Source organism: Natator depressus, chromosome 9 (assembly GCF_965152275.1).
Source record: "Natator depressus isolate rNatDep1 chromosome 9, rNatDep2.hap1, whole genome shotgun sequence".
Classification (NCBI taxonomy): Eukaryota; Metazoa; Chordata; order Testudines; family Cheloniidae; genus Natator; species Natator depressus.
In genome coordinates, this window is record NC_134242.1 from 8,805,503 (window position 1) to 8,833,105 (window position 27,603).

Sequence of the window (27,603 nt, forward strand, 5' to 3'; positions counted from 1 at the left end):
GCACAACGGAACCCTGGGCCATGATGAGAGCTCCTAGGTGCTACCACACTACAATTCATAAACAAAAAGGGGATGACGATAGTTTAAGATAGTCAAGTACCATGGAGAGGAGCGGAAAGATATTTTTTGACTGAATTAAAGTTATAGAATGGGGTGGAGGGAGGGAGGAAGAGAAATGGGAGGGACAGAACAGCTAGAAGGGAATCCAGTTTCAGAAGAGAGACCCAGAAGGAAGATGCCTGAAACGTACTTCACCTTAGGTAAATTCTATAAACAGGCTAAGACGTGAATGGTTGCTAGTTACCAAACCTGAGGTTAAAACGAAGCTTTGCATCTTCAGGGTCGGCTTCATCATTCTCCCTCTAACGTTCCAAGACACATGCACAATCATCAGGGCTCCCAAAGCACATATGAACATACTGTCAATCTGAAAAGCTGAATATCTCCATGTTTTATTATACAGTCAAGTGCCGAAGTCTCATTTGTGCAAAGGCTGCTTTCCAACCACAGGGAACAGGGGGGATAACGACAGCTAGCTAAACGTTAACAGAGAACAATTTTTTTTTTTATTAGTGACTTCAACTCTATTCAAAGGGGGTCTCCACAAATAAAATCTATAGGCGGATTTATCCACCCCTCTCCCCACCCCCACAAAAAGTGGGGATTCAGTACTACACAGCCAATGAGAAAAATGGAATAATTTGAGTTTTCAAATAAAAGGTTTAGCTGCTCTTTTTATGGCATTGAAAAGGTTTTGATACATTCAAAGCATTATTGCGTCAGAAAACGGATCATGCATCTTTATGTTTCCAGACAAATTTTTAACCTGTATTCTGTCATTTCTAGCTACATTTCAAAGGTGCACCAAATCTACAATTCGATACTTTTTTTTTTAGTCGCATGCTTTGCCTATGTGCATGCGTAGATAATAAATATTAAATACAGGAAAGAAAATAAAAGAGGAAACCAAACTGACATTAGGAATATTTTGGGGCAGCTCTGTTAAGTCCTGCCAGGGAAAGAGCAGAAAAAGTTGAGGTAACAGTGGCCACACCACTCAGCTGCGAGTCAGTTGAAATTCACGGAAGTTTTCAGAAATTCAAGTACACAAACACCAGCTGGAACTCTTCACAAATGCCAGAGAAACAGTTCAACTTTTCTTCTTTTTGTTTTTTTATTGTTAATCTATTAGCTGGCGCTCACACAGCTCCTTGTAAATCCTTTTTCTTACGCGTGGCATATCTTCCTGGGAGAACTGAAAAGGGTGGTCTAAGGCGAGGCACTTGCAGTACTGAGGAAAATAAAAAAAAGCTGAATTGAAACAGGAAAACTGACAAGAGAAATACAAAGGAAAAAAAGCCACATAGCGCTTTAAAATTAGACTCTTACCTGGAGCACAAACACCCCACAGTCACTGTCATTTTTCTGTTGTGGAATGCACTGAGGGAGGAAAAAAAGACAACACATGAAAGGACAGATCCTTAGCCCTCCTTCCGTTTTCACTCAAAGTTCTATTTAAAACCCAAAATAAGATTTTGCAAGATTAGTGAGCTCTTTTTATTGAAAACTGGTGACTCTGCAACACTTACAGCTTGAGCTGCAATTACTTATTTTGGGTCCAGTCATGCCAGGGGAGGCAAACTCAGCACCTTGTTAGGATCATGCCTAGTATTTGAGAGTAGATATTTTATGACTGAAATTACAGCTCTCCCTCCTATATCCGGTTTTTAATGACCAATTCATGATAGCTTCCTCTCAATTACTTTAAATAAATATTTTAACATTACTGTCTACTTTACTCAGGTCAGACTTAAAGACATCAGCAAACTCACGCAAGCCTAAAGAAATGTTTCCCTAGGTATTTGTGCTATAGAAGGTGGATCCCCATCTTCCCCACTGATCTTGAAGGAAGCAATGGGCAATTTGTGGGCAGGCCAAGTGGGCCTGCACACTGCATGTTTGCTGGCCAGAAACAATGTTGGTAAAGAGACAGTGAATTCACCCCAAATGACAGCCTTTAATTTCCTGGCTTTGCCAGATCATCCCGCTCACACTCACTCTCTCTTTTTTCTTTAAATACTTGCAACTCACTAGCTCTCCAACAGTCATATTTCCTGTAAATCCACAGCACTGCCAGAGGAAAAATGATACATTCCTAGAGCCAAAAATCATCCATCTCACATAGGGCTACACAGAAATAAAGAAAAGGAGGACTTGTGGCACCTTAGAGACCAACAAATTTATTTGAGCATAAGCTTTCACTTATGTACTCCTTTTCTTTTTGCGAATACAGACTAACACAACTGCTACTCTGAAACAGAAATAAAGGGAAGACATGTATCTGGGATCCTCTCAGCATTGCACTGGAACCTAGAAGTATCTCCTGTGAGTGGGGAGTCATTGGGAAACTGTCTAATGTTCAGTGACCTGTTTTATATCCTCAGCCATTACAGGACAGTTATACAAGTCACAAATTCCCTCGTTCGCACTTCACACAAGTTGTTCCCTTTTGTCGCTGCCAGACACAGTTTATTTGTTAGCGAATACAGTGCTGGTGAAATGTGCCAGACTGACAGCCCTGGAGACCAAAGCGCTCTGTCTATGCACAGCATATAGACAAAGCCGTCTGTCTATCCCCAGCGGTACTTGTTTTTCACCTCATACTGTCCCCTGCTGATGTGCTTCAACCTTTGGGAGCAGTCAGCTCTAAAGAGAAGAAGAGCTGGCCCCTACTGAGCACTCAGTTCTTTACCCCTCTACCAACATGGGCACTGACTGTAGCGGCTTTGCAGCGTGAATAACTTCTCCACCAGGGTCTGGGCGGAAGCCACCAGCTCACTTAGCAGGAGAGAGAGGCCTGGTGGGATCTGAACCAGCAACAAAGAGTCCATTGGCAAGCCCAAGTCATCCAGCTTCTTCCTTTTCGTTCATTTAAAAATAAATATTTACTGCTTCTTTAAATAACGTGGATTTAAAAGTGAAAAGTGGCACCCCCAAGAGATTCAGCTTGCAGAAGATTCACACCGGGGTTTAGAGGGGCTGGCGCTTACCTTTGTAACAGCAGTTTGCCATCCCTGAAGAAACTCAGGATGATTCTTCTCTCTTGCTTCAGTCAGTAAATACTTTCGTATGTTCTTAAAAAGAAAAATCACAGCCTTACAGTTACACACAAATTAAAGCCAAGGAGAAAGGCGTGCGGGTACATTTAACCAGGGTGAGTTTGGCCTTTGTGCTTAACCCAGCTCTAGTGGAGAAGGACAGAACTAACTGGCTTCATTGAGCACCAGGGCTGAAATTGGCCCCCCCAGTTAACGCAGGGATACACACTGGAAACCCCACCACACTTGGGGCAATTAAAAGTAGATTGTGCAAAGCGCAAGAAAACAACTGTAGAGAAGAATTTTGTACTGGCGGAGAGATGCACTAGATGGCCTAGCGTTGTCCAGTTGTAATTTACTTGACTGGCCGTGCTTGCGGGGCCCTTACACACAATTCGATGGCATTTCTTTCTTTGAAAGTCATGGATAACTTTTGTCTGCTGCATCTGATCAATTCCAAAGTTTCAGGGCAGGTTCTCGGCATCAATACACAGAAGCCTATTGATTTGGGGGAAATCGGAAAACCCAAAAAGGGAGGGGGAGGTGGGGGGGGGAGACAGCATCTTGGTTAGCAGAGCCACAGCTCCAACCACCTCTGTAAGTCAAAGAACTGGTTGTGGGCAGAAATGAACACAGTCCAGCATAACAACCTCCCTCATTTTACCATGTCCCAATTAAGCTTAAAATGTTGACACCCTTCAAGAGAAAGAAAAGAAAAAGGAGAATAAAAATGTGTGTGTGTGGGGGGGGGGGAAGGAATAGGGAGTCACATGAAACCCCTGTCAGGGGAGAATGGGGAACCGTGGCATGGCGAAGATTGCAAAAAGTATCTGAAGTAGAGGGGGACGGGAGGGTGGCCCCCCAGGGAGCGTGTGAACAATGGGAAGGGGCAGATGCAAGAAGCCCCTGGTGTCTGTTGCTTCTGTAGGCCATGCTCATTGCAAAGCGTGGAACTCCCTAGCTCTGTAAACACCAGGGTGTGTTGACAGTACAGCCCCTGCTGCAGCTTCCTAGACTGACAGAAGGGGTTTCCCCATTGACAGAGTTAATCTACCTCTCCAAGAGGTGGTAGGCTGGTCAATGGGGCTTACCTGTGTCTAGAGTGGGGGTTAGGTCAACCTAACTACATCGCACAAGGAGCTGCAGTTTTCATAGCCTTGACTGAGGCAGCGAGGTCGATCTAATTTTTAGGAATAGGTGAGGCCTCAGCTTTATCTTTGGCAGTTGCTGATGGGACATTTATTTTAATTCCGATGTACTTTCTATGAGCTCTCAGTACAATAATTGCTACTCTGCCTTAAGAGAAAAGAGGACAACTACACACACTTAAAAGCTGCAGCCTGCTGTATGAGCGAGCAATTAGGTCAGCTTTGCAAAACAGCCACTAAAACGGGTCAGTCCAGGCCAAACTACTTGCCTACGCTTTACCATCATGACCAAAATATTATCAACCAGACATTTAAGAAAAAAAAGCTTGCTGGTACCTGCACTCCTCAAAAGAATAAACACACAAAATCTTTGGCTCACAAGACGTGCAAACGGCTATCTTAGCCCTTTTTGAACAATGGGTTTCTTACACTGGACTAGGTTTTAAGGATTTGTTTTTGTGGGAGTGCAACAGAAGAGAACACACAATAGAAAAGTTTGCTAGACACAGACTGGTTGTATGAATATGGCAATGAAAGATCTGGGCTTTGCTGCTAGGTCTGGTACAAGGTCGCTGTAACCTTGAACAAGGTCTGTGTCTCAGGTTCCCCATCTGTCAAAGTTAGTAACTCTCCTGCACCCTTGTAATCGCTTTAAGAACCGGATGAAGTCAATAAAAATGCCAAGTATTTATTTTTAGTACATGCACAGAGATTCCATAAAGCATGATGCACCCAAAACCTAGACTTATTTTGGTGAGGATGAAAATTTAATTCTTAAAAGCAAGGATCCAAGCACTTTAAGCGTAACTATAATAATTCCTCTTACCTCTACACAAAATTTAAAATGAATGCCTTGGGAATCGTAAAATGAAATAATTCGGTTAGGGATGTTCACAGTAATGAGGGACCAGTGGACTTCCAGGTGAATTGGAATTAACAAGAGAGTCTTTTTGAACAAGTCCACCTGACAAACAAAATGATAAGTATTACCAAACAGAGTAACAAACCATGTATAAGTTAAATATGCTTCCCACAACTTTGTATTTATTTTAAAACAGAACATCTTTGCCCTCTCCTGACCCTGAAAGTTCTCTTCTTTTAACTCCCTCCAAGAGCTCTTCACATGTGCATTTCAGTCACGTGTGTGTGTCCTGTACTAGATGCAAGACATTGGTGCAGTACAAAAAGCGACTCTGAACACTGTGGGGGTTCCGCATTTAGTCTTCATCTGCAATTGCAACAGCGCATGCTCAATGTGTGTGTTAGAATGGAGGGTAGTGTGGGCACACACTTTAACTAACATTGCTAACACAACCTACAATCAGGCTAGGCCATTCATACATCTTTAATGACATTTCTGCAGTGAGAACTCAGCTGATTCGTACTGACTCTGCAATGCCGATGGCGGTAAAAATGGGTCAGCAGATTAAGCAATCAGGACTCAAAGAATCCACAAAAACAGCAGGTCGAGGCACTTTTCTGACCCTTATTCACTGTAACATGGCACTTTGTTCTTGCCCAGTGAACTGCAGCCCGGACTATAAAGAGGCAGAGATACTTTCCAGGGCAAAGATTGTCTTCCTGTGTCTGTACAGCACCTAGAACATTCGGTGTTCTTCTATCGAGTCCAATAAGCAATATAAAACAGGGCGTGACTCTTCATTGCAAAGGCAAAGAAAGATGAGGCCAATATACTATGCAGTGCCTAGTACACCAGGGTCTTGTGCCATAACTAGGGCTCTGCCGTGCTACAGTAATACCAAAACCCCAAAACTAGTCCACAGGCGAGGAATCAGAGGGCATACAGACAACGTTTTGGGTAAGGGATGACGGCATCTTAATGTTGAGGACAAACAGTTCCTTAAGGAAGGTTTTATGTGCTTAGGTTGTTTAATTCCTAGTGCTGTGAACTGCAATGGAAAGCAAAAGTGGATTTCCAGATCCCCATGCACTAGATTTTGGTTTATATGAAGAGCTGTTACACACAAAGGAACATTCGGAAGGCCCAGTGAACAACTCATCCTGCATCATTAATGTAGCACAGGCAATCACTGAATGATGATACTTTGCCTGTCTGACTGCAGTACCTCGCTGCTGGGTAAACAAGGACTAATACCACCTTAAAAATCACGTGGAATGGCAGGATCTAAACAACATGGCAAACTTTAGAACACTCCCATTATTTTAAGAGTAGAACAGGTTTTATTCTTTTGGAAGCTAGGCATTGGAACCGCTTTGGTCTTCAACTGCACTGTGCCCCTCAATCTTCTCTTTTGCCCCACAAAAGCCCGTGATATTGCTAGAATCTTGTTGTGTACACCAGAAATGCAGAAGAAACAGGACACTGAACTAAATGGACTGGTCTGATCCTGTAAGGCAATCCCTATGTATTTTTAAAAGCACTACACTATTTGTACAAAGCATAGTGTCCATGCTAGAAAACGATGAGTGGGAGAGGGGCAGATTACATTTGTCATAAGGAAATAAAGTGTCCATATGAACATTAGTGGGTAACACATGATGCAAACAAGAGGTCAGACAGATCTTTGGCAGTGCTCAGCACCCAGCAGCTAATAGTGATAATGTATTTCGATTTGGAAACACTATAGCAGTGCCTCACGTTCCTCTGTAGGCCAGGCTGCATATCCCATGTTGCACCACAGTCTCCCCTCTTGTAATCCAGACAAAGAGCCCAGCCTACAAAGAAGAACTGGGACATTAAGCAACCAAACTACAACTCCCATGAGGCCTTGCACCAATGTATGCAAACTGAAATATTTGAGTTTTCAGACGACCATTTGAAAGTTTTTGCAGAAAGCAGACACTTTTCCTGAAAAATGTTTAGTCAGAAACCCAATTTTCAATGCTATATGCCTAACAGTGCTTGAAAGTCTGGCCCTCTGCCTTTATATCTGTACTTTAATTGTAAGAGCAATTAGTATCAGCATTTATAGAACCATCTTGTATGACAGGCTATTGCTTTTATTCCAGATGAAATGAAGTTTCCCCTCAGTGCAATGGTGCGGTAGGAAACAGGGATCTACTTTGGAAGGGACACAGAACTGTTTAGGGCCTGACTTTAGGGATTTTTTTTAACAAATACTTTCACAACGTTACTTTCATGTAATACAGTCCTGTCCCCATCTGAATACTCCCCTACAATGATGTGAGCATAATCAATAGTGCTGTAGATCATGGGAACCAGAAAGTGACCAGTCTAGTTTCACTTACCAAGCTTTTGCAAAACATATAAAGTACACCACTGACAGTAGTGAAAAAGCAAATTAAAATTTAATACGTCCAGTTTTAATAAGCTCTAGTAAAAGATTTGGAACTAAACAGTATCCTTTTAAAGACCACTGGTATGTTAAAAAAAAAGTCACATTTCACCAGAGGGGAGGTAAACAGAAACTTGATAACTTTTCAATTCATTTATCAAAAGTACACTACAATTCCTATTTGAAATGGACTTGCCTGCTTTTTTTTTTGTTTAATATCTGGGTTAAAATGTGGCTCTACTGTACACAGTCTCTAAAAATGCTTTGTGCGTTTCTTGTTTGTCATCCTTAAATTTCCGTACCCAACGTGCAAGCGTTTACAAATAGAGATTTATTTTTCTTTCAGCCGACAGCCCCATACAAACCAACTTGACTTCGAGAATCCAGGCTTAATTCTTTCATTCTCAAACATCATCACCAGCAAGAAGGGGTTTTGCCATCCAAACTGAGTTGTTAGCTACAACCCCTTTTTGCTAAGCTCCAAATGATAATGAAACTTTAAAAAACCCAATTCTGTTGGATGCTGAAGGAGGAATAGAATGCAGCTTTCCCACAGGCTTGTTGGCTGAGCAATACTGAGAGGAGTAACAAGCAGTAAAAACTCTCTCTTGTCACTTGGTACTAACATAATTTCAAGTTAGCATTTCTCCCCTGCTCACAAGAAAATTTTTAAGTCTCAGCATCCAGTGATCTATTCTACATAAATGATAAGCGACAGAAGAATTAAATAGTACCTTTTTAGTCCATCGTTTTACACCATTATATCCTTTGGTTACCAGCTGTCTATGAAAAAAGCTGTTAAAAAAATGAACCTAGAAAGACAAATTAAAAAAAAGAAATGAGGGTTAAAAGCGTGTGTAAATTCTTCCAGTAATGCCAAACAAACCTTCTACAAAATTAAACATCTAATTGGCTAATAAACAAGAACTGAAAAAGCAAAACAGTAAAAAGGACAAGAAAGTCTATAGATGTTTTAGCAAAACTTAAATACTGCCGTTCTTTAGAATGAAGATAAACTCTCTATTTCCCTAGACCATGTGCTACAAAGCAATTTATTTTCTGAACTTAGCATTCCTAAGCCTACGACATGCAGCCGCAATATTTTGTTTAGGGAGAAGAGGCTAAAGAAGAGTTACAGATATTATTCTCCCGCATTGCAGGGATTAAAACCACTGGAGGATGGGGGAAATTATATTTTCCCATCCTCCCGACAAACTTGCTGGAAACTCCTTCCATTTTCTGCTCTGTGACTCAGAACCAAATAATTTGATTGTCACAAGTTTGAGACACAAAAACATGGACATCAGTGTTCAACCCTCTGGCCAGTTACAGACTTCACAAAAATGCTTCTGAATTTGTCTTTGTCTGCGGTGTCACATCTTTTGCAAGTAACTGCAACCTACTGTTGTGGCAAAAGGTTGTCGATTTTTTACAATTAAAACAATTCTTTAGCATTAGGTTAACACTTGTGTTAGCCTCTACAATTAAATGAAGAGATTAATACAAAATGAAAAGCTATAAGTCACATCTTATGCAGCTTTACAACATCTGCATTTAATAATCTTGCTAGTATTGAGGTGGTAGAAGTTATTCCTTGAAAAAAGCTGGATAGTTCAGCATTTGAAAATGCTGGATAAAACCTATTACTTATGCCAACAGAAACTTCTAACTGCATACTACAAAGTACTAGAACAAGATCTCCCATGAGGATTTAAATTATGCACTATAAAAAGTGGGCACAGGCAGACAGATACAATCTCCAATACCACAGTTCTGGTTCATGCACTGAAAAGCAGAGAGAATACTGATGAGGAATCACTACCACCACCACCAATCAAAGAAGCAGTGCTCTACATTCTGAGCGAGAACATTAAAGGGTTGCTATCCTCTGTGCAGCCAGCCAATCTAAAAATGGCATTGTGTGGTTTCTTTGTGGTCTCAATGATTCCATATTCAATTTGTTCAGCTTACAAGTAAACAGATGGTTCTTCTAACTGTCAGTGCTACAACCAAACTCAATCCAGAATCTGAAAGTCAAGATGGGTTTCTTCTGCCCTGAACGTCAACACCAAAATGAGACACTCTACAGCTGGAAAGTAGTTAAGAACACTGTTGATGATGCACAAGCCAGAAGAGAATCCAGCTCACTTTCGTAATTTTTGTGGCTCTGTGAGCCTAAGAGGTGTAAACATGTGTGCCAGTAAAGTGAACAACAGACTGATTAAAGGCAGCAGAACTAGTGAGTACAGAGGGGCTATTTTTAGACTGTCACTTTGAATCACCATAATGGCATTTTAATCTGCATCAGACCTCCCTCCCATTTGTCACATGTATCTATGTTCTTACGCCATCTTTCCCTTTCTACCCCGTAAGGGACACCTTTTCACAAAACAAAAATGCTCACCTTGTCAGGGACTGCATCCATTATGAGTTCACCATACATATTAATAATCTGCAAGAGTTAGTAAAAATTATAATTTGCACAAAAATAACATTGTATTCCTGAAAGTAAATCCAAGATCTGAGAGGGCATCTAAAGGGCACACACCTTTTTTCTAACAAGAAGTTGACTAATTACTATTCTCTGATGCAGGTCGAGAGCTCTGGAATCAACCATGGGCTGCTAGAGCAGACATAATATAAGCAGATGCTTAAAGATGGCCTCAGTATGAAATGCTGGTTTAATTCAATTCAAGTCTACTGAGGCACATCTGGAGGACTGCCACTCTCTCCGTTTTTTTGGCTATGGGTCTTGCATTGCTGTTACTTTCCCCTCTTCTAGCTAAGTGGGAGGAAATACTATCCTTTCACACCTGCAACCACTGTCTTCTTTGAGAGGAAGTACAGTGTACTTACATGAGGACAGGTCTGGGAGCCAGAAACTCAAGTTCTATATTACTTGGTCTGCCAATGAAAAGCCACTCGACCTCTCTGCCTTAGTTTCCCACCTATGAAGCGAGGATAACAGTGACCTACCTCACACAGGGGGTTATGAGGATTAGCTAATATTTTTTAACACTTTGAAGAGGTAAACATAAGCATCATGCATCTCTAACCTGGTCATTAAGCCAGTTCTGACCATCCAGTGTAGCCAGATCATCCATATCTAGCATGTGCTTGTTATAGAAGACCCGGAAATTGCAAGTGGAAGATTTTGGATGCCTTGTCCGATACTTCAGGATTTCCCTGCTGATAAAAGGCTTTCTGAAACAGAATTGAAAAGGTAGAGACATGGATAAAGATATTCCAGTTCATACCAAATGGAGCTGTTCTAGCAGGTGTCAGTTTCAATCTGGAATGCAAATTAGCGATTTAAGTAACTTTTCCTTTTACAAGTACTAGAATATATTAGCACCACAAACCTATGGGAGAAATCTTCATTAAAGACTTCCTTTAATCTTGCCATGACATCTTTTTCACAGAGTGGAACTAAACTGCCATATTTCTTCATCACTTCATCTAGGAATCCTTTGAATACATCAGATAAATGAAAAAGCAAACGTAAAAAGTGAGTTCTCTAGTCCAACAAAACGAGATATTATAAATATTTAATAGCACAGTGTCCTACCCACCCGGTGGCAAGTTGCTGCATGCAGTTAATAGAATACAAAAAGTTAAAAAGCTCAGAGGCGCACCGTTAAAGAGGGGGGGAAGTAACCCCAGAACTGAAAGATCACTTAAAAGTCATCATCTACAGAAAAATGTTAAACACTGAGCCCAATTTTCTTCATTTACGCAGAATTTATACCCAGATATCCCACTGGAGTTACTCACAATTTATACTTGTGCAAGCAAGAGAAGAATCAGGCCCTTTTGCCCATTTCTATTAACATTTTACATATATTTTATTCAAACATTGTAAATTCAGGGAGCCACCAGTTACTGCAAGAATTAAAGCCTTCATTAAAACTAAATTTCTAGCCCTTTGGTTACGAAGTCTGCTGACAGCTACCATGCCTATGCTGCTGCTCACTGTTTTCTTAAACTGTAGTACAGTAAAAACATAACAGAGTCTGATCAATTTTTACTAACTATTCAGCAGTGAAACTCAAGAATCAAGTCAATTTCACCCTCCTGTTGCTTGGGAAAGCTCTAAGCAGCAGTGACAACAGCAAGTGGAGATATTCACTGGAAAGGACCAACAGATTGAGTCTAGCAGGAAAGTCTAGCAAACAGATGTTTTCTGGCTGGAATAGAAACAGGAATGGAATGGTGGAGACATCACCCCATTCCAGCATCAAGAAGCAGGGTAAGTAGGAGGGAAGAATCATAAGAGAGAAGATTGGAGTAACAGACCATCAACCAATGTTGCCAGTTCAGAATTTGGTGTCTCTTCCTCCTGAAGCTCCCTTCTAGCTGCCAGAGGGCTTTTTGGAATTGAGGGAAACACTTCCAAACATATTGGAAGCCTGATAATCAAATGCTTATAAGAAAGATGGAGCCCCAGAAAAGGGACCAGGGACATCACCCCAATAGGAATTCCAGCATCGTTCCCTTTCCCAGGGGACAGGGGAAGGGGCAGATAGCTCGCTTCTCACCTGGACACAGCCCCAGTGCAATGGGTTCCTCTCTATTTTGCACTGGCCTTTTGGCTAGTCCTCTAATTATTTGGGGTCTGATCAAGTTTCCAAGTAGCAAGTTTCCAAGCAGATGGATGGGGCAGGGCACGGCAAGGCAGGAAAAGGAGAGACTGATGAGATAAGTTGTTAGAAAATAAAATCATGGTATTCTGAGAGATTCTGGGGGAGAAATAGGAAAAGAGATTGAAAACACAAAGAAAAGGAAGATACTTAAAAAGAGAGGGAGGGAGAAAGGCAGAGAGGAAAACAGACTGAAAATAATGTAGGAAGACATACACCATAATGTATTACTGGGGAAAGGTGAAGTGAAGCCAAGAAAGGAAAGAAATTATATTAAACGAAAGTGAGAAGAAACATGAACCACACTAAAAAAAAAGTATTGAAGTTCATTGCGGACTGTCCTTAATTGTAACTTTGTCAAACACTAACAGCACAGCTTGTATTCCTTTAAGTTGTAAAGGGCTGTGATAACAAAAGTGTTTTTCACCCTGGCTAAGAAATAGTGTCTTTAGGTTAGACGATGTTGGAGACATTATTAAGCTATACACATGTTCTTGTGCTTCAGGGACAGGACTGAGGAGTCCTTAGTTCTGTTCCTGGCTCTGGCCGACTTCTGATCTCACTTATGCTGGTGTAAAGCAACGGTAACTCAAAGAGGAAAACAATCCCAAGTTCAAAACTGGCACGAGGTTGCAACCTCTCTGTGCCAGCTTCCTCATTTGTAAACAAAGATGCTACCACACTGGGGGAGGGGGTGTGTGTGAGTGTGTGAGAGAGAGAGAGAGAGAGAGGGGAGGCTGAAGTTCTTTACTGCTTGAAAAGAACTTTGAGATCCTCAGACAGACAGCACTACAGATGCGCCAAACGTTACTTTTTGCAACACCTTTGAACAATAGGGCAAGATTTAGATTAATCTGGGATAGAGATTAGAAGGACAAACAAAACCACAAAAATCAAAGGGGTTGAGAATTAAGACACTGCCCCCATCTCTATCTTCCCTCAGTCTGACCTACCATCACATTGATCTTAGGCCCTCATGTGATATCCCAAGGCTCAAAGAAAACAAATGTGCACTTATTACACCTTCCATCTGAGGTCCTAAGATTTCTACAAACATTGTTAGTCTAGCTAGGAATGACTGTCTGGAGCCACACTGATTGGCTGACTGGCCCTTTGTTGATGTCACACATGTACCAACACAGCTAGGACCTCTTTATTGGAAAACAAAAACTCCTTCACCCATTCTCTTAAACGGATCAGGGGAGAATGCTATGGAGGGGGAGACAACATAAGGGACCTGGAGACCTAAGAGGCAGCCTGATGGACCCTCCTGTCAAAATACCATCTCTGCACCACTTAGTGGTCCCTGCAGGCACTTGTAACCCATTGAATATCCAAACTCAATTGGGAATTCCATATGCCAAAATTTGTGTTTTGCCACTGACTACCAGTAGAGCAGGACTTGGTCCCCGGTTAATAACAAAGTACATTCAAAGTGGATACTGGGTCATAAACTGTTTATGAAAGCACAGCTGGGTTTCTTGGGAATGGAAAGAGGAGTCCAAAGAGCCCAAAAACTCAAGAAAAAAAAAGTGGAAAGTGAAAGTCTGTTTATATTTTCCTCTTTTAAGAGATTTCATATAATGCCATACCCACCCCCCAATTTTTTTTTTAAACTTTTAAGAAAATTAAATATGAATGAACCTGAGTATTAGCAATCAATATTGCCAAGGTGTAAATCAGTAAGTTAATGGTGTACTTCTTACTTGGAAGAAGGCACTCACCTTCTATCTTTCTGCCTCACAACATACCTGAATACCACCCCCAGTAGCGTGTTAATTCACATCCAGCTGGTACTAACTGCTGTAATGAATTAAAGCTTCAAAATATCCCTGAGAGGTATAATTATATCAATTTTTTCTAAAGCAGAAACTGAGGCCCACTGTTTCAGGGACATGCCCAGGACCATTTAAGCAGTGCTACAACAAGTGAACAAAAGCCAGGTCACCTGATTTTGCCTCTGCTTTAGCCGCAAAGCCTCCTCCCCCATCTAGAACATCAAGGATGGAATTTAGTTGAGCCCTATTTAGATACTTTGGCCATGTATCACCACAGGAATCACAGTGGGATAGCTACGGTGATGCAGCTATGTCAATTCAGCCCTATAGTGTAGACACAGCCTACATCAATGGATGGAGTTTTTCTATTGCTGTGGAACACCACTTCTCCAAGCAGCAGCAGGTGGATCAACAAAAGCATTCTTCCATCAACCTGTGTCTACACCGGGGGTTAAGTCAGGATAGCTACAACGCTCAAGGGTATGGATTTCACACACCTCTGAGTTCTGCAGCTATGTTGGCCTAAATTTTAAGCATAGACCAGCGCTAATTTTGCTTCCGAGTGAACTGAAATGCTATTAGCCAGCTGACACACCCAAGTTCATGGTTCTGAATTTCTCTGCATGATCTGAAGGAGAGAGAAGCTGGAAGCCAGTCTGTTCCTCATTTCCCTCTGGCTTGCTTTTCACAGAGAACTGAAAGTAGAGGAACAGTGCATATAAGTATGAGCAAATCACTCTGTCTCAATAGGGTTTAAAGAAATTTTTGTTCAATGCTAGACCATATTTTGCATCCAGCTTCTCTCCCCTTCACATCATGTTTCGGAGGATCAACCATAAAAGGCTTCCCAATAGCTTCTCCAGACAGGGAAAGTGGAGAATTGGGGCAAAATCTGTCAAATTTAGTAGCAATCCTTTAACACTCTTTGTCAAAGGGAACATATCACAGGCTGTATAATCCACTGAAAACAGGCTGTTCTAATAAAAACCAGCTGACCCAGTTATCACAGTGTTGCTGGAGTCCGTACCAGTACCTTAATGGTACAGTACAAAAGGGAGTGCTAATTCTTACTACAGTGTTATATAGATCTCCTGACATCAGATAAAGTTGTATATACAACACACTTCAAACACAAGTATTTGTACCATGCTCCACATGAAAAGGAACCCCATCAGGCAGCATTGGTTCATCATGTATTATGAATATGAGTGTTCGCTTTTTTTTTTTTTTTTTTTTGGAAGTGTCAACTACAACCAATTTTGTTTGGATTTAAACTTTTCCCTATAATTGTTTATTACCTCCCTATTCAAACATTTAGGGTATGAAAACCCAAAAGTGAAATCGACTGGTTTAGTCTCCTGTTTAAAGTGAAATGAAGTGCAGAAATTACACAGGCAGTAAGCCTAGGGAACAGCAAATTAGATCACGATCTAAGTGGCCAGTAATATGTGAGATTACCTGATTTTTATTTTTTAAAAGCACTTTAACCCTATATTGTCCCTTTATAACCTCAAGGTAAAAAAATTTTCTAAATTTAAAATGCTGATCCATATTTTTCACAAGCAGCCCAATTTGATTGTATTCTCTAAAACAAAGTAGAAAGATGTACCATTCAACAATTGTTGAAAAATAAAAACCTTGGGTCCATTAAGCATTATACGCATACTTCAGAAGGTACCATTCTAAAGCTAGCATAAGCAAGCCTGCCAAGTGAGGAAAGTATTGCCACATTTCCCTTACAATCCTTCTCCTCACAGCCTCTCATCTCAGTCAGAGTATTAAGCTACACACTTTTTGTAATTCATGGTGTGTAATCACTTTAATAAAGGAATTAAAGTGGTAAGGAAACTTCAAATATTCTCAACTTCATATGCTATGCCCAGCTATTCTCAAGAATGACTAGTTTTATAACGTGTGAAGAGTATACCACAAATCCATGTTGATAACTGCTCATCAGCCACACGAGAAACTTTCTGACTGTTCCTTCTGCCTCCCTTTCGAGTTCCTGATTTTAGTCCTGTGCTTTCTGGCAAAGGCTCCTCTAGGGGGCTTTTACAGTAAGGGTGATCTAGTAACTTTGCACTAAAAATGTCCAGATTAATGGAGCCTTCAACTTCCATCTGGGAAGAGCTGTCTTCATTTTGTGCCAGCTCCACCGAAAAAGGTCCATTTGCAAGGTTATTGTTCATATGTGAATCCCCCTTGCAGGATTCTAACAATATCATTTCATCAACACACATAACCTGATTAGATTCTGCATCTTCTTGACCTGAAATTGCAATTTCTCTCTCTGTTACTGAGAGGAAAAGATCCTCATGGCAACTGTCCACTGCAGGAGCCTCATTTGTTTCCGTCCCATGCAAGGTTTCTGTACCCAAAGGAGCTGTTTTGTGCAGCTCTGGTTGGCAGATTTTAACACTGCCATCTCTGGATGCAGGTTCCTCGGTATGTAGCTCATCACATTGTAATGCATCCTGTGTAAGGCAGATGTCAGATGCAGGTGTTTTATTCTCCTCAGCTACAGGTCCTGGTGTATTATTGTTCATATCTGATGAGCTGTACAGGTTCCAAAAGGAGTTATTTTTAGATTTCCAGCAGGAAAACCAGTTACAAAATCCACCTTCAAAATCTCCTTGAAGATTCTCTTGACAGTCCCTGGTAACTTTCTCCACCCAGGTTGGCTTGATTTTACTTGATTTGCAGGTTCTGCCTCTTGCTCTAAGTTTTGGGAATTTTATGATTCTATCCCGAAACCTAACCATAGAAAGTTTCTTATGCATCATAAATACAGGTATCTTCTTTACAGTATATTGGTTAAATTTGGACCTCTTTTTAGTAGTCAAGGGGCCACAAGTTCCATTCTGCTCTAGCCCTCTGCAACACCTTCTTTTACAATTGTTTAAGACTACTAAGACGGAATTGCCTTCATCATTATTGCGTTCCTCTCCACTAGGTATGAAACCTTCCTTCTTTACAGGTAAGATAGCATCGCACAGCCCACCACAAAAGGCACTGTTGTCATTGCCATGCATGCAGCTAAGACTAGCGTCTTCTTGTAATCCAGTGACTCTGTTCAAGAGATCTTCACCCTGAAAGGATTCATTGTCCAACTTCTCTATTGCCTGTGCACGCGGGTTTCCAGTTTTGCCATCGGGAAAGGGCTTTTTTGCCCTTCTGTACGTTTTTGTAGAAAAGGTGCTGTGTTCAGCAGTTGGTTTTTGATGGTTTTTTGCATTTAGAAGCACTTCAGGAACCCACTCACTCTGGAGTCTGAGTGCCTTCCTTCTGCACTGGAGAGATCGGTACACTTTGTTCCGGTTTAGGCTCACAACTGATTGAGCACTTTGTCTTTTTCTCTTAGCTAGGAAAAAATGCTTCTTTTGGAAGCAGTATTTCCTGAGCCCCCAAAATCCAGTGGTCCATCTTCTAGAAAGGAACAGCAATCGACTTCTTTTCCAATTTAAATTTCTTCTATGTTCTTTCATTTTTCTGCTGCATTATGATCTCGAAGGGCAGCTGTAAGAATAAGGAACACAATGTTACATTTCAGATAATTATGAATTCAAAGCCATGAAAACACAATTCACATTCCTCCGGGAGCGTGCCTGTCTAAAATTCCAAGAGCTTCCCAAATCCCCACATTGCATTAGAAGGTCAAGCATAACGGTTGCAACAGCTTTCTCACCAGTGTGTTACATGTCTCCCCTCCCAGTTCTATTATTCAGCTGCTCCTCTTAGTTAGAGCAAAGAGCAGGTAACCTCTTACTCAGATCACTCTCTCCTAATCTTAATTTTGACCCAATTTGGGTTAGTGAATCTCTCAACTGCCCCATCTGTAAAGCATAGATAATATTTAACTTCCATCTTAGGAGTTTTAAACCACAGTCTGAAAGTTAGCCACCAAGATGCATTACTAACAGATTCCACCAGGGACACAATGAAGCCGGATTATTGCATAATAAACCTTAAGTATTGGGGAGCCATCCTCTGGTGAGTCAATTCAACAGAAACTCTTCCATGAAAAAGGAACTAAAGTGTTCATTTTCCAGGCAAGGAGCTCTCTTTCTTCACTATAAATGATGTTTCACTATAGCCAAGTCCACTGTAAAATGGTTCCTCTGTATTTAAAAGGCAATGCTATAAGCTGCCACCACCAAAATTAACCCTTTACTAACAAAATAGTACCAGCTCAAAACACTGACTGATCCTTCTAAACAAATCCCTTTCCCCACTGAAGTGACCTGCATCTTAGATGGGCAAATATAAATAGTTAAAACAGGAAGGATGCGCGTTTAGGACCCCATAAGACTGTTAAATAATTCAAAAGTTAAGTGCCACATAATACTATCAAATCACCCACATTACGTTCTCTCTGCTTAGGCATAGTTGGGGGGGGGGAGGGGAACTGATAGCTCAGTGGTTTGAGCATTGGCCTGCTAAACCCAGGGTTGTGAGTTCAATCCTTGAGGGGGCCATTTAGGGATCTGGGGCAAAAATTGGGGATTGGTCCTGCTTTGAGCAGGGGGTTGGACTAGATAACCGCCTGAGGTCCCTTCGAACCCTGATATTCTATGAGTGGTCTAACTAGTCACGTCAAATATATGTACAGCCTGGAGAAATAAATGTTATTTCAAGAACCTCCTGGGGAGTACAGTCCACCTCTGACAGACGTGAATGGAATATGCAGAAGAAGGTTCACATCACTGTTGCTGTGTTTGGCAACAGTCATTTTTCTGCCAGCCTGGATTAAAAGAATAGCAGAATATTTGAACAAGCAACAGAGCAGGGCAGCACCAATGGAAAAAAAATGGATGATTGCTAAGGTGTCACTGCAACTCTCAGTTTGTTTTATGCAACTTGTCCCAGGGTCTGCCAGGAACACTGTACGTTACAAGTGGGGCTGGGCTTCTTTTGCTAAAATTTTTAGGAGATGACACCAAGCATGCTCAGAAGTGATTTGTCACCCACTTATTATGACTTGTTTTCCCCCTCTTCACCAACTGAAAGATTTGCTTCTCAATAAGGATGATTACTACAAAATTTGGATTTTATCCACAGCAGTACGAGGAGCAACTGTGACACCAAGGGATCTTCCACAAGTTTAAAAACAAGGGAGCGTGGTGTCTAAACTGAGATCAAGCATGGAAATGTCAGCCTTAAAGGAGAATTTCAGTTATGAACATGTGGAAACAGACGTTGACAATGGAGTTCTGACAGAACCCTGACTATAGCGTTCACTGTTGAAAAATCTATTAGAGTGAACAATCAGAAAAACAGACAGGTTTTATTTTGTTGGGATAGAAATGCAAACAGAGGGTTAAGAATTTAAAGGTTAATACTGCTACTCCCACTGTACCATGAAAGGTCGGCTGTTGACTTGCAGAGAGTTGTGAATCATGCAGTAATAGACTGGGACACACACTGGTAAAAACCAGCACAGATCACCAGCACAACTGTGAGGAAGTAGTCTATTTTTTGTCAGCCTTATTAATAAGGCAGTCATTACTGTTCTCCTAAATGGGATATAACAGCAGCAACTCCAATAAGGGTCATTTCCTCACATTTGCTCTCCTGGCTTTCACCCATCTCTCTTTAGGCTAGGTCCTCCCTAAGAGTATATCTTACCTGCAGAGTTAGCCTGGGTGTTCAGCACTCAGATTAGCATAGCCCATGTTACTGTGTCCACACTGGTGCTAGAGTCACCAGTGTGAGGCACTAGGACTTCTGGAGGGATACCCCATGGCTCTTTGCACTGCACCACTATGAAGTATTTTGCAATGCACTGTGGACAACGTGTGTGTGTGTGTGCTGGATGGCATCTCTGTTCAAGTATGCAGAAGTGCAGTAGAAACGTGGCAGACCACATGACATGTGGGGTTCAAATGCTGAATCTGTGTATACAAACTGGAAGGTGACTTCCGGTACAGAAGAAAGGAGTAGGCAGAGGGCAAGAAAATACAGCCCATGGGGAACTGCAAGAAGGCACTGGAGGACTATTAGAACCTCTGTTGATTAGCCTATATCCCATGTGGGTAGGTTACCAACCCCAATTAAAGTGGAAACCAGGCTCAAGCCTATATACTTCCAGGCTGGGCCAGAGCAGCCAGCCCATGTTCAAGCAGATAAAACCCAATTTAAAAATATACATTTTATTTAAATATTTTCCTCTTTTTTAAAATAAATGTATTTACAATTAAACTTGAAATTATGACTGCCTATATTAAGGCCTAAACTTATAATTAAAATAATTTAAATTAAATTTAAAAAGTATTCAGGCACTACAAGTTTGCTGCTGACGTTTTAAAGAAAGACCAATACTCTGGCAGAAGTCACTGGCTAAGCACCTGGAACTAGAGTTTGCTGGAGTGCTAAACCTACTTTACACAGCAGTAGCCTCTTCTGCCAGTAGAGATAGAATATTTTCTTCAGTTATTCAATACATTCAATTCAGTGATTAGTTCATTCAAAGTTAAGAAACCAAGTGGGAGTTGAAAGGGCAGAAGGGCTTGTTTTCCCTCTTCCAGACTATGAATAAAAATGAGGTACGGAGGATGAGAAATACCAGTTTTGAAATCTTGAAGGACACAGTGATCAGAAACAAACAGTTTAATTCACTAATTACAGTTAATATTCCTATGTTTAATAAATCAGTTTTAAATGCAAAACATGTTTGATAAACTTTATCTGAATAAAAAATTTAAAATGCTGTATTCGTGCATTTCATTGAATTCCAATTTCATTCCAAATGTAGCTTGACTTAAATCAAATAAAAAATTAATCTAGTAAATCAACGTGTAATTCGCTATTTTCTAACACTGTATCAAAAAAGAGAAAATAGGAATATGAATACACGTTTACATTAATGTAAGCAATTATAGAGCTTGAACGTATCCTCCTGGTTAACAAAAAAATACAAAGTTTAGTGTAAAAGGCCATAGTTAGTTGCAAATGAACATGTTTTAATGGTTACCAACTAATGATAATCAACCTTGCTTTGGGAAAGTAACTAAAAAGTACAAATGCAAGACTAGATTAAAATTGCTGATTTAAAATCAGTCCACCTGCCCGAGTTTGAAGCACCACCAAACCCAGATCACAGTATTGTGTGTGTGGATGGCAGCAACAATAGGGGATTGGCTAGCTGCAACGAAGACATACCCTAACTGGAGTCTGAGGCTGTATACGCTACCGCGGTAAGTCGACCTAAGTTACACAACTCCAGCTACGTGAATAATGTAGCTGGAGTCGACATAGTTTAGGTTGACTTACTGCGGTGTTTATACTGTGCTGGATCAACGGGAGACACTCTCCCGTCGACTTATCTTACTCTTCTCGTTCGGGGTGACCGGAGAGCGATCTGTGGTCAATTTAGCAGTTCTTCACTAGACCAGCTAAATCGATCCCCAGTACATCGATCGCCAGAGCATCAGTCCAGCCATAGTGTAGACATAGCCTGAGGCTTCAGAGATCCTTTTTGGAAAACCGCAAGAGGAGCTGACTGGGCCTTTCAAGTAGCAGCAGCAGCACTCCGGAACCTTCCCAGGCAACAAAAGCAGAACTAGCCAGCTGCACGGTAGTGATTCAGTGCAAAGCCAGCCCACAACGTCCTTCACTTCACTCTGATTCAATGGCTCCTAACCCTTTTTTGTCTTCGTAGTTTCCCTTTAACTGACATGGAACCTTCCAGAACCTTCCTTCAGATCCCTGTAACATCACTTACTGGCAATCTCAGACACTCAGATACCACGATGAGCACAGAAGAGCCTGTGTCTTGCAGCCTGAGCCACAGAAGTGTCAGTCTAAACAACTTCATGAACATACCTTCCAATGTTTTTTTAAGAACAGCTCTCATGCCCAATCCCATTTGGAGTTACTGGTTCACCTCTAAACCTTGCTATGTTTTAAGATTGTGTCGGACACTAGCCTTTCTCCACACAGACGCACCTTCACAAGGAAACGCTAGCATTGTCAGGACTCTGGATTGCTGCTGGCTTTTTAACCTCCAGCATGCAGAGAGAACTGTGGCTAAAAATGCCTGCAGCTACCATTGTCTTCTCCACACTAAACTGAATTAGTGATAGCAACAGAGGGAAATTTCTAGGAAAAAAGACCTAGTGAAAATAAGACCTAACCGTAAAAAAAACCCCACAAGGCTAACTTGAATTGTTCTCAGAGCAGAAGTCTCACAAAGCTGAAATGAAATTTGCAATATTGTTGCACAACTGTGTCACTAACTGTTGGACACTAGTCCCAATGTTAAAAACGGGACAAAAGGGACAAAGTAATACACTTCTGTACAAAAAAGTTGACTTACTAGTGTTATAATACTTCATATTACTACAAAGATTAATGATAATTTCCCTATATTTCAGTTCAGGCATTTGGCACACAACGCATAGTCGATTTCACTATTTCCCATGCTTTGCTAGTCAGTTTCTTCTGTTTGCCTGAGTCATTCACACAATGGGGAGAGGAAAACATTTTTTTAAAATACAAAATACTCTATTCTCCCCCCACCCTCCCATCCAGTGTGGATTTCAAGATGGTGCCCCTTTAAGAAAAAGCTTTCCAGGGATTGGTTAAGTATTATTTTAACGGGCTGAAAACTTTCCTCTTTTCATCGTTATTAGTAGACCTGAAAGCTGCAAAACAATATTCTATATGAAAACTTTTAACTGAAAAATACTAGAGTAGAGGTTTGCCACATTTAATTTTTTCAGTGCTGCAAGAACCATCACTGGTTTTGCGTGCTCTCTCTTAACTTAAAAAAATATTTGGGGTAAGGCAAATATTTGGGGTAATAGCTAAAAAAAATGCACTAATGATAGCAGAGAAACTGCACTGTGCAATGTATTTCTCAGTAGAGTTGTACATGTGCCTTAAAATAAAAGTGCTAACCACTTTACCACTACAAATAATAATGTTACATTAAAACAGTTACATGGAATCAACCTTAAGAATTTGGGCTTAAAAATCAAAGAAACTTCTAAGATACATCTGACGCTACATCCTTAAATCCAACGCAATACACAGCATACACTCTCTAGGATCACTCACTGCCAGGTCATGTTTTCTTAGCTGCAGTAAGCAGGCACAGTAGGATGACGACAGCACACAGTTTGCCTCATCTCTGAGAATACTCCCACTCTTCTGAGATGTTAAACTCTACTATATTTTATTTACATTGCACGGAAACAATATTACTTAGGTCCAATTTTGCCTCAGACGTGCACAGCTAGTACTTCCACCAGTAAAATTAATAGTTCTATTCAAGTACAGAAACTCATTTTAACACCAAGGGCCAAATTCTGCACAGGTGCAACAATTTTTAACCCCAACAGGTCCTTTTACTTTGTTAGTGAACATAGGTAGTGCATACATATGCCATCCCACCTACATTTTAGTCAACACATGACATTCATTGTTGGAGCAAAATTAACTAGCTATGTCACCATCCTCCGTGCTGGAAAACATACAGCACATTTGAATCCTTAACTGTGAATATTCTTCCTTTTTCTGTTCAGTTACAAGCTTGCGACACTGTAAAGATTATGACAAGTTCCAGAGTAGCAGCCATGTTAGCCTGTATTCGCAAAAAGAAAAGGAGGACTTGTGGCACCTGAGAGACTAACAATTTTATTTGAGCATAAGCTTTCGTGAGCTCTGTAGCTCACGAAAGCTTATGCTCCAATAAATTTGTTAGTCTCTCAGGTGCCACAAGTCCTCCTTTTCTTTTTGTAAAGATTATGTGCATTTCTGGAAGTTATTAGAAAACTTTCACAGGTAGCTTAATATGAACAGAAGACCACGCAGTGAAGAGTTTTAAAAAAATCTAAATGATTGAAATATGGAAACGGAAAAGTTTAATTTATACACACAATGAAAATGGGGGATAATTACATATCACTGCATTAGCAGCTACGGATGTTTAGCTCAAATTTGATGTAATTCCGTTTGTACAGATTAAAATTTACAGTACTGGATACAGTAGCTCTTCACTTCCTGTTCTAAACCTTTGTGCAGTGTTTATGTGCACGACTGAACAACTGCTGAGTTTCATCGCATAGTGAAGTAACCCTCCAGTGATGAAGTAACACTTGGAGAGCATGCTTTGGGATGAAAGACACTATACACATATATTACAAACAGTGACTTGCAAAGTCCAATAGTACCACATATGTATATCAACATAAAAAATAAGTTATGAAAATTATTGCCAATAAAGGGATGGTGTCAGGCATGTTTAGCCCAAAAATTAGGTTTTGTACAAATAAGGTCTTTAGTAGAAATGTTTTAATGCCATTTTAAAATGTTTAGACTTGCAACTTTTGGTTGGTTTTATAATCACATGAAACAAACTCTGACAACACCACCCCAGTCACTATATCAAAGCAGGAATGTGCAACTGACAAAGCTATAGTGAAATTTGTCTATTTTCATTGTCCTAGCAGAGTAAAGAGCAGAAGAACTAGAAATCTACATGCACAGTCTCTGCATTTATCATGGATTGAGGGGCCTCCCTGATGTTTTCTCAGAATTTAAGCTTTCATTAAAAAATTAAGAGCCTACTTTCAGAGCTGTTAAGCACCTATAGCGTCCACTGATTTCAAGTGAAGTTGCTGGTCCTTAGCATCTTTTTAGAAAGTTTTCCTGTCTTTTGAAGCATGCAGAGAATGAAAGAGTAGCTCCAAAAGGTGCAAGCTTCCCTACTCATGTTCATGGTGTTAACTCTCAAGACAGTTGAGAAATTAAATGCCACCAAACCGATTGAAATGTCCAGCTCACACAGCAACAACAACGCGATTGTAAGATCCATCCATTCGGTTGGAACAGGTGTCCATGTATCCAATTTGTGTTTTTATCCCTCCGCCACACAGGGCTCTCTGTTCAGCTTCCCTCTGCCTTGCAACTCAGATCCCCAGTGACCATGCTGAGCACCAGTGCCTTGCACCAGCTGTCAGCCTCTGAACTGTATCATGTGCTGGCATGACCCCATAGGGCAGAAGGGCTCTTCCACTGCTGTAGGAACTCCACCTCCCCAGGCAACAGTAGCTAGGTCAAAGGAAGCATACTTCCACTGACCTAGCTACGGCTACGCTGGGGGTTAGATCGGCATAGCTACGATGTGAAGGGGTCTGGATTTTTCTGACTCCTGAACACTAGATCTGTGTTGATCTGAAAGTAGAGCCCAGGCCTTACGAACTGGTGGTCCAAGGTAGCTGAACCTTTAGTTTATTGAGGGAGAAGCAATGCTGGAAATCTCCTCAAGAGAAGACAGAAAGGCCAGGAAGGGGGTTTGACAGCACAGTATGGTTTAGCACTTCCGACAAGGGAAAATTATTCCAAAGTCTTCCTCTGCTTCTGAAGTTACCAAATCATCCCAAGCACTATAACAATTTCCAGTCACCAAAATTCTTCTTTACTTCTGCACATCTAAAAATCCTCGCACTCCAAGAAAAAGCTCATTTGACCCTACACTATCCAAGACTTTACTTGGCCTAGCGTCTCAGATGGGTATGTACTCATGGTGACCAGCCCTTCTCACTGCTGCAGCTACAATCAATTTTTAGTGCACCAGCTTGAAATGGGCACATTTCCTTAGTGAGTGAGAGACTGGAACAGGGAGTAGGACCCAGCTGACAGCTGCAAACAACTAGACTCCTGTAGTAAAGTTCGCAAGGTTGCTCTGATTGGTCCAGGAGCACCTGTTCACTTTGACACCTTACATTTGAGTGACTCCTTGCATTTTACACTGACATCTGACAGCAAAGAAAGGAATAAGCCAAAATAGAGATGCAAACTAAACAAAGTATCTCGATCCAGGCAAGGCTTCAGTGTTTTTGGCAAAATTCCCCAATGAAATCATATTGCTTTTTTGGGAAGTCTATACCAATGTCTCCGAAATTCCCCTGTATGTTTTCCATGACCCTGACAAATATAGCAAAAAGCAAACACTGTAAATAGTTAGAAATCTTTAAAGTTCTTTCAGTCATAATAATTTAAATCACTAGTAACCTAAACATCATAAAGACAATGTAGATTTTAAATGTGAATTTTAACCAGTAAAAATCCTTTTAATCTGTGTGCTCAGACTAGTCAGATTTTCCTTGGAAACTGGGAGAGGGAATTTTGGGCACATCTCCTCCCAACCTCCTCAATGGATGTCACAGAAAGTGTTTCAAGAAAACATAGAACCCAAGACACAGGAAATAATTGTACCTCCTCCAACAACTCAAACCACTCTCTGGGGAGATGGCAAGAAGCTCTGTCCCTGTACTCTGGGGTCCTTCCCTCCACCACAGCAAAACCAGGGCCTCAGCTTCCCACTAGTACCCACGGCCCCTCCCAGCAACCGTTTACCAACTTCACACCCAAAATGGGGGCAGAGGTCACTCTGCCCAGCCCCCAACCGGCCCCCGCCCCCCCAACACACACCCCAGCCCCAACCGGCCCCCGCCCCCAAACACGCCGCCCCCCCTTGCACACCCCAGCCCCAACCGGCCCCCGCCCCCAAACACGCCGCCCCCCCTTGCACACCCCAGCCCCAACCGGCCCCCGCCCCCAAACACGCCACCCCCCCTTACACACCCCAGCCCCAACCGGCCCCCGCTCCCAAACACGCCGCCCCCCTTGCACACCCCAGCCCCAACCCGCCCCCGCCCCCAAACACGCCGCCCCCCCTTGCACACCCCAGCCCCAACCGGCCCCCGCCCCCAAACACGCCGCCCCCCCTTGCACACCCCAGCCCCAACCGGCCCCCGCCCCCAAACACGCCGCCCCCCCTTGCACACCCCAGCCCCAACCGGCCCCCGCCCCCAAACACGCCGCCCCCCTTGCACACCCCAGCCCCAACCCGCCCCCGCCCCCAAACACGCCGCCCCCCTTGCACACCCCAGCCCCAACCCGCCCCCAAACACGCCGCCCCCCTTGCACACCCCAGCCCCAACCCGCCCCCAAACACGCCGCCCCCCTTGCACACCCCGGCCCCAACCGGCCCCCCCACACGCTGGCCCCTCCCCGCCCCCACACTCTGGGCCCCCCCTTCCGCCCCTCAAACTCTACCCGCCCCCGGCCCCAAACCGGCCCCTCCTGTCCCAAGCGGCCGCCAGGCGGGCGGGAGCCGAGCCCCGGCCCGTACCTCTGTCCCTCGTTGTCGTCCAGCGCATCCCGGCAGCAGCAAAGCGCCCCCAGCTCCGCCCCCCGCCGCCGCCGGCTCCCCTGGCTGGCGCAGCGCCTCCCGCCAGCCCCTGAGCAGCGCCTCACGTGGGCAAGTCCCTGCGCACTGCGCCGGCGCACACTGACCTCCTCACTCTCCCGCGACAGGCCGCGAAGGGCGGGAGAGAGGAGCGCGGAGAGAGCACGACCGGCAGCTCAGCTAGCGCGCATGTGCTCGAAGGGGCCTGGTCCTCAGCGCGCCTGCGTCACGTACGCTAACGCGCTCTCTCTCCCCTTCCTGCCCCGGGCGCGCGCAGGAAAGGCGGGGCACCGCACCACGCTTTTCCCACCACAGAGGCCGGGGCTAGAGATTTAAAGGGACAGGCACAATTAAATCCATCTCTGTTTAGAAGGACCTGGGTGTGTCCTTCCCACCCTCCATGCCCCTGAGGTCATTGCCATTATTAAAACCCCAGGATCTCTACACACTTCCCCGCCTTTCCTTC

The 27,603-nt window shown here is 42.5% G+C and overlaps 1 protein-coding gene across 1 annotated transcript; it reads right to left on the reverse strand.

Annotated features, from left to right (window-relative positions):
• SENP5 (SUMO specific peptidase 5) lies at window positions 1–27,217 on the reverse strand. Its single transcript, XM_074963478.1, has 10 exons — window positions 27,081–27,217; window positions 15,870–17,458; window positions 10,887–10,992; window positions 10,581–10,728; window positions 9,929–9,976; window positions 8,259–8,336; window positions 5,073–5,210; window positions 3,051–3,134; window positions 1,390–1,440; window positions 1–1,291 (listed from the first exon to the last, which is right to left on the reverse strand). Exons 2-10 carry the CDS (start codon window positions 17,425–17,427, stop codon window positions 1,181–1,183), a joined length of 2,322 nt encoding a protein of 773 aa, XP_074819579.1. The 5' UTR covers window positions 17,428–17,458; window positions 27,081–27,217; the 3' UTR covers window positions 1–1,180.
• Window positions 27,218–27,603: the final 386 nt, after the last annotated feature.

What these genes read in the sequence shown, in the direction of transcription:
- SENP5 (XM_074963478.1), bottom strand. Translation starts at nt 17,427, where the DNA reads ATGAAAGAACATAGAAGAAATTTAAATTGGAAAAGAAGTCGATTGCTG. An exon ending in AATGAAGATTTCTCCCATAG is followed by an intron (nt 10,729 to 10,886) that starts GTTTGTGGTGCT and finishes ATTCTGTTTCAG; the next exon opens with AAAGCCTTTTATCAGCAGGG. An exon ending in ATTTTAAATTTTGTGTAGAG is followed by an intron (nt 3,135 to 5,072) that starts GTAAGAGGAATT and finishes TTTCTTTTTAAG; the next exon opens with AACATACGAAAGTATTTACT.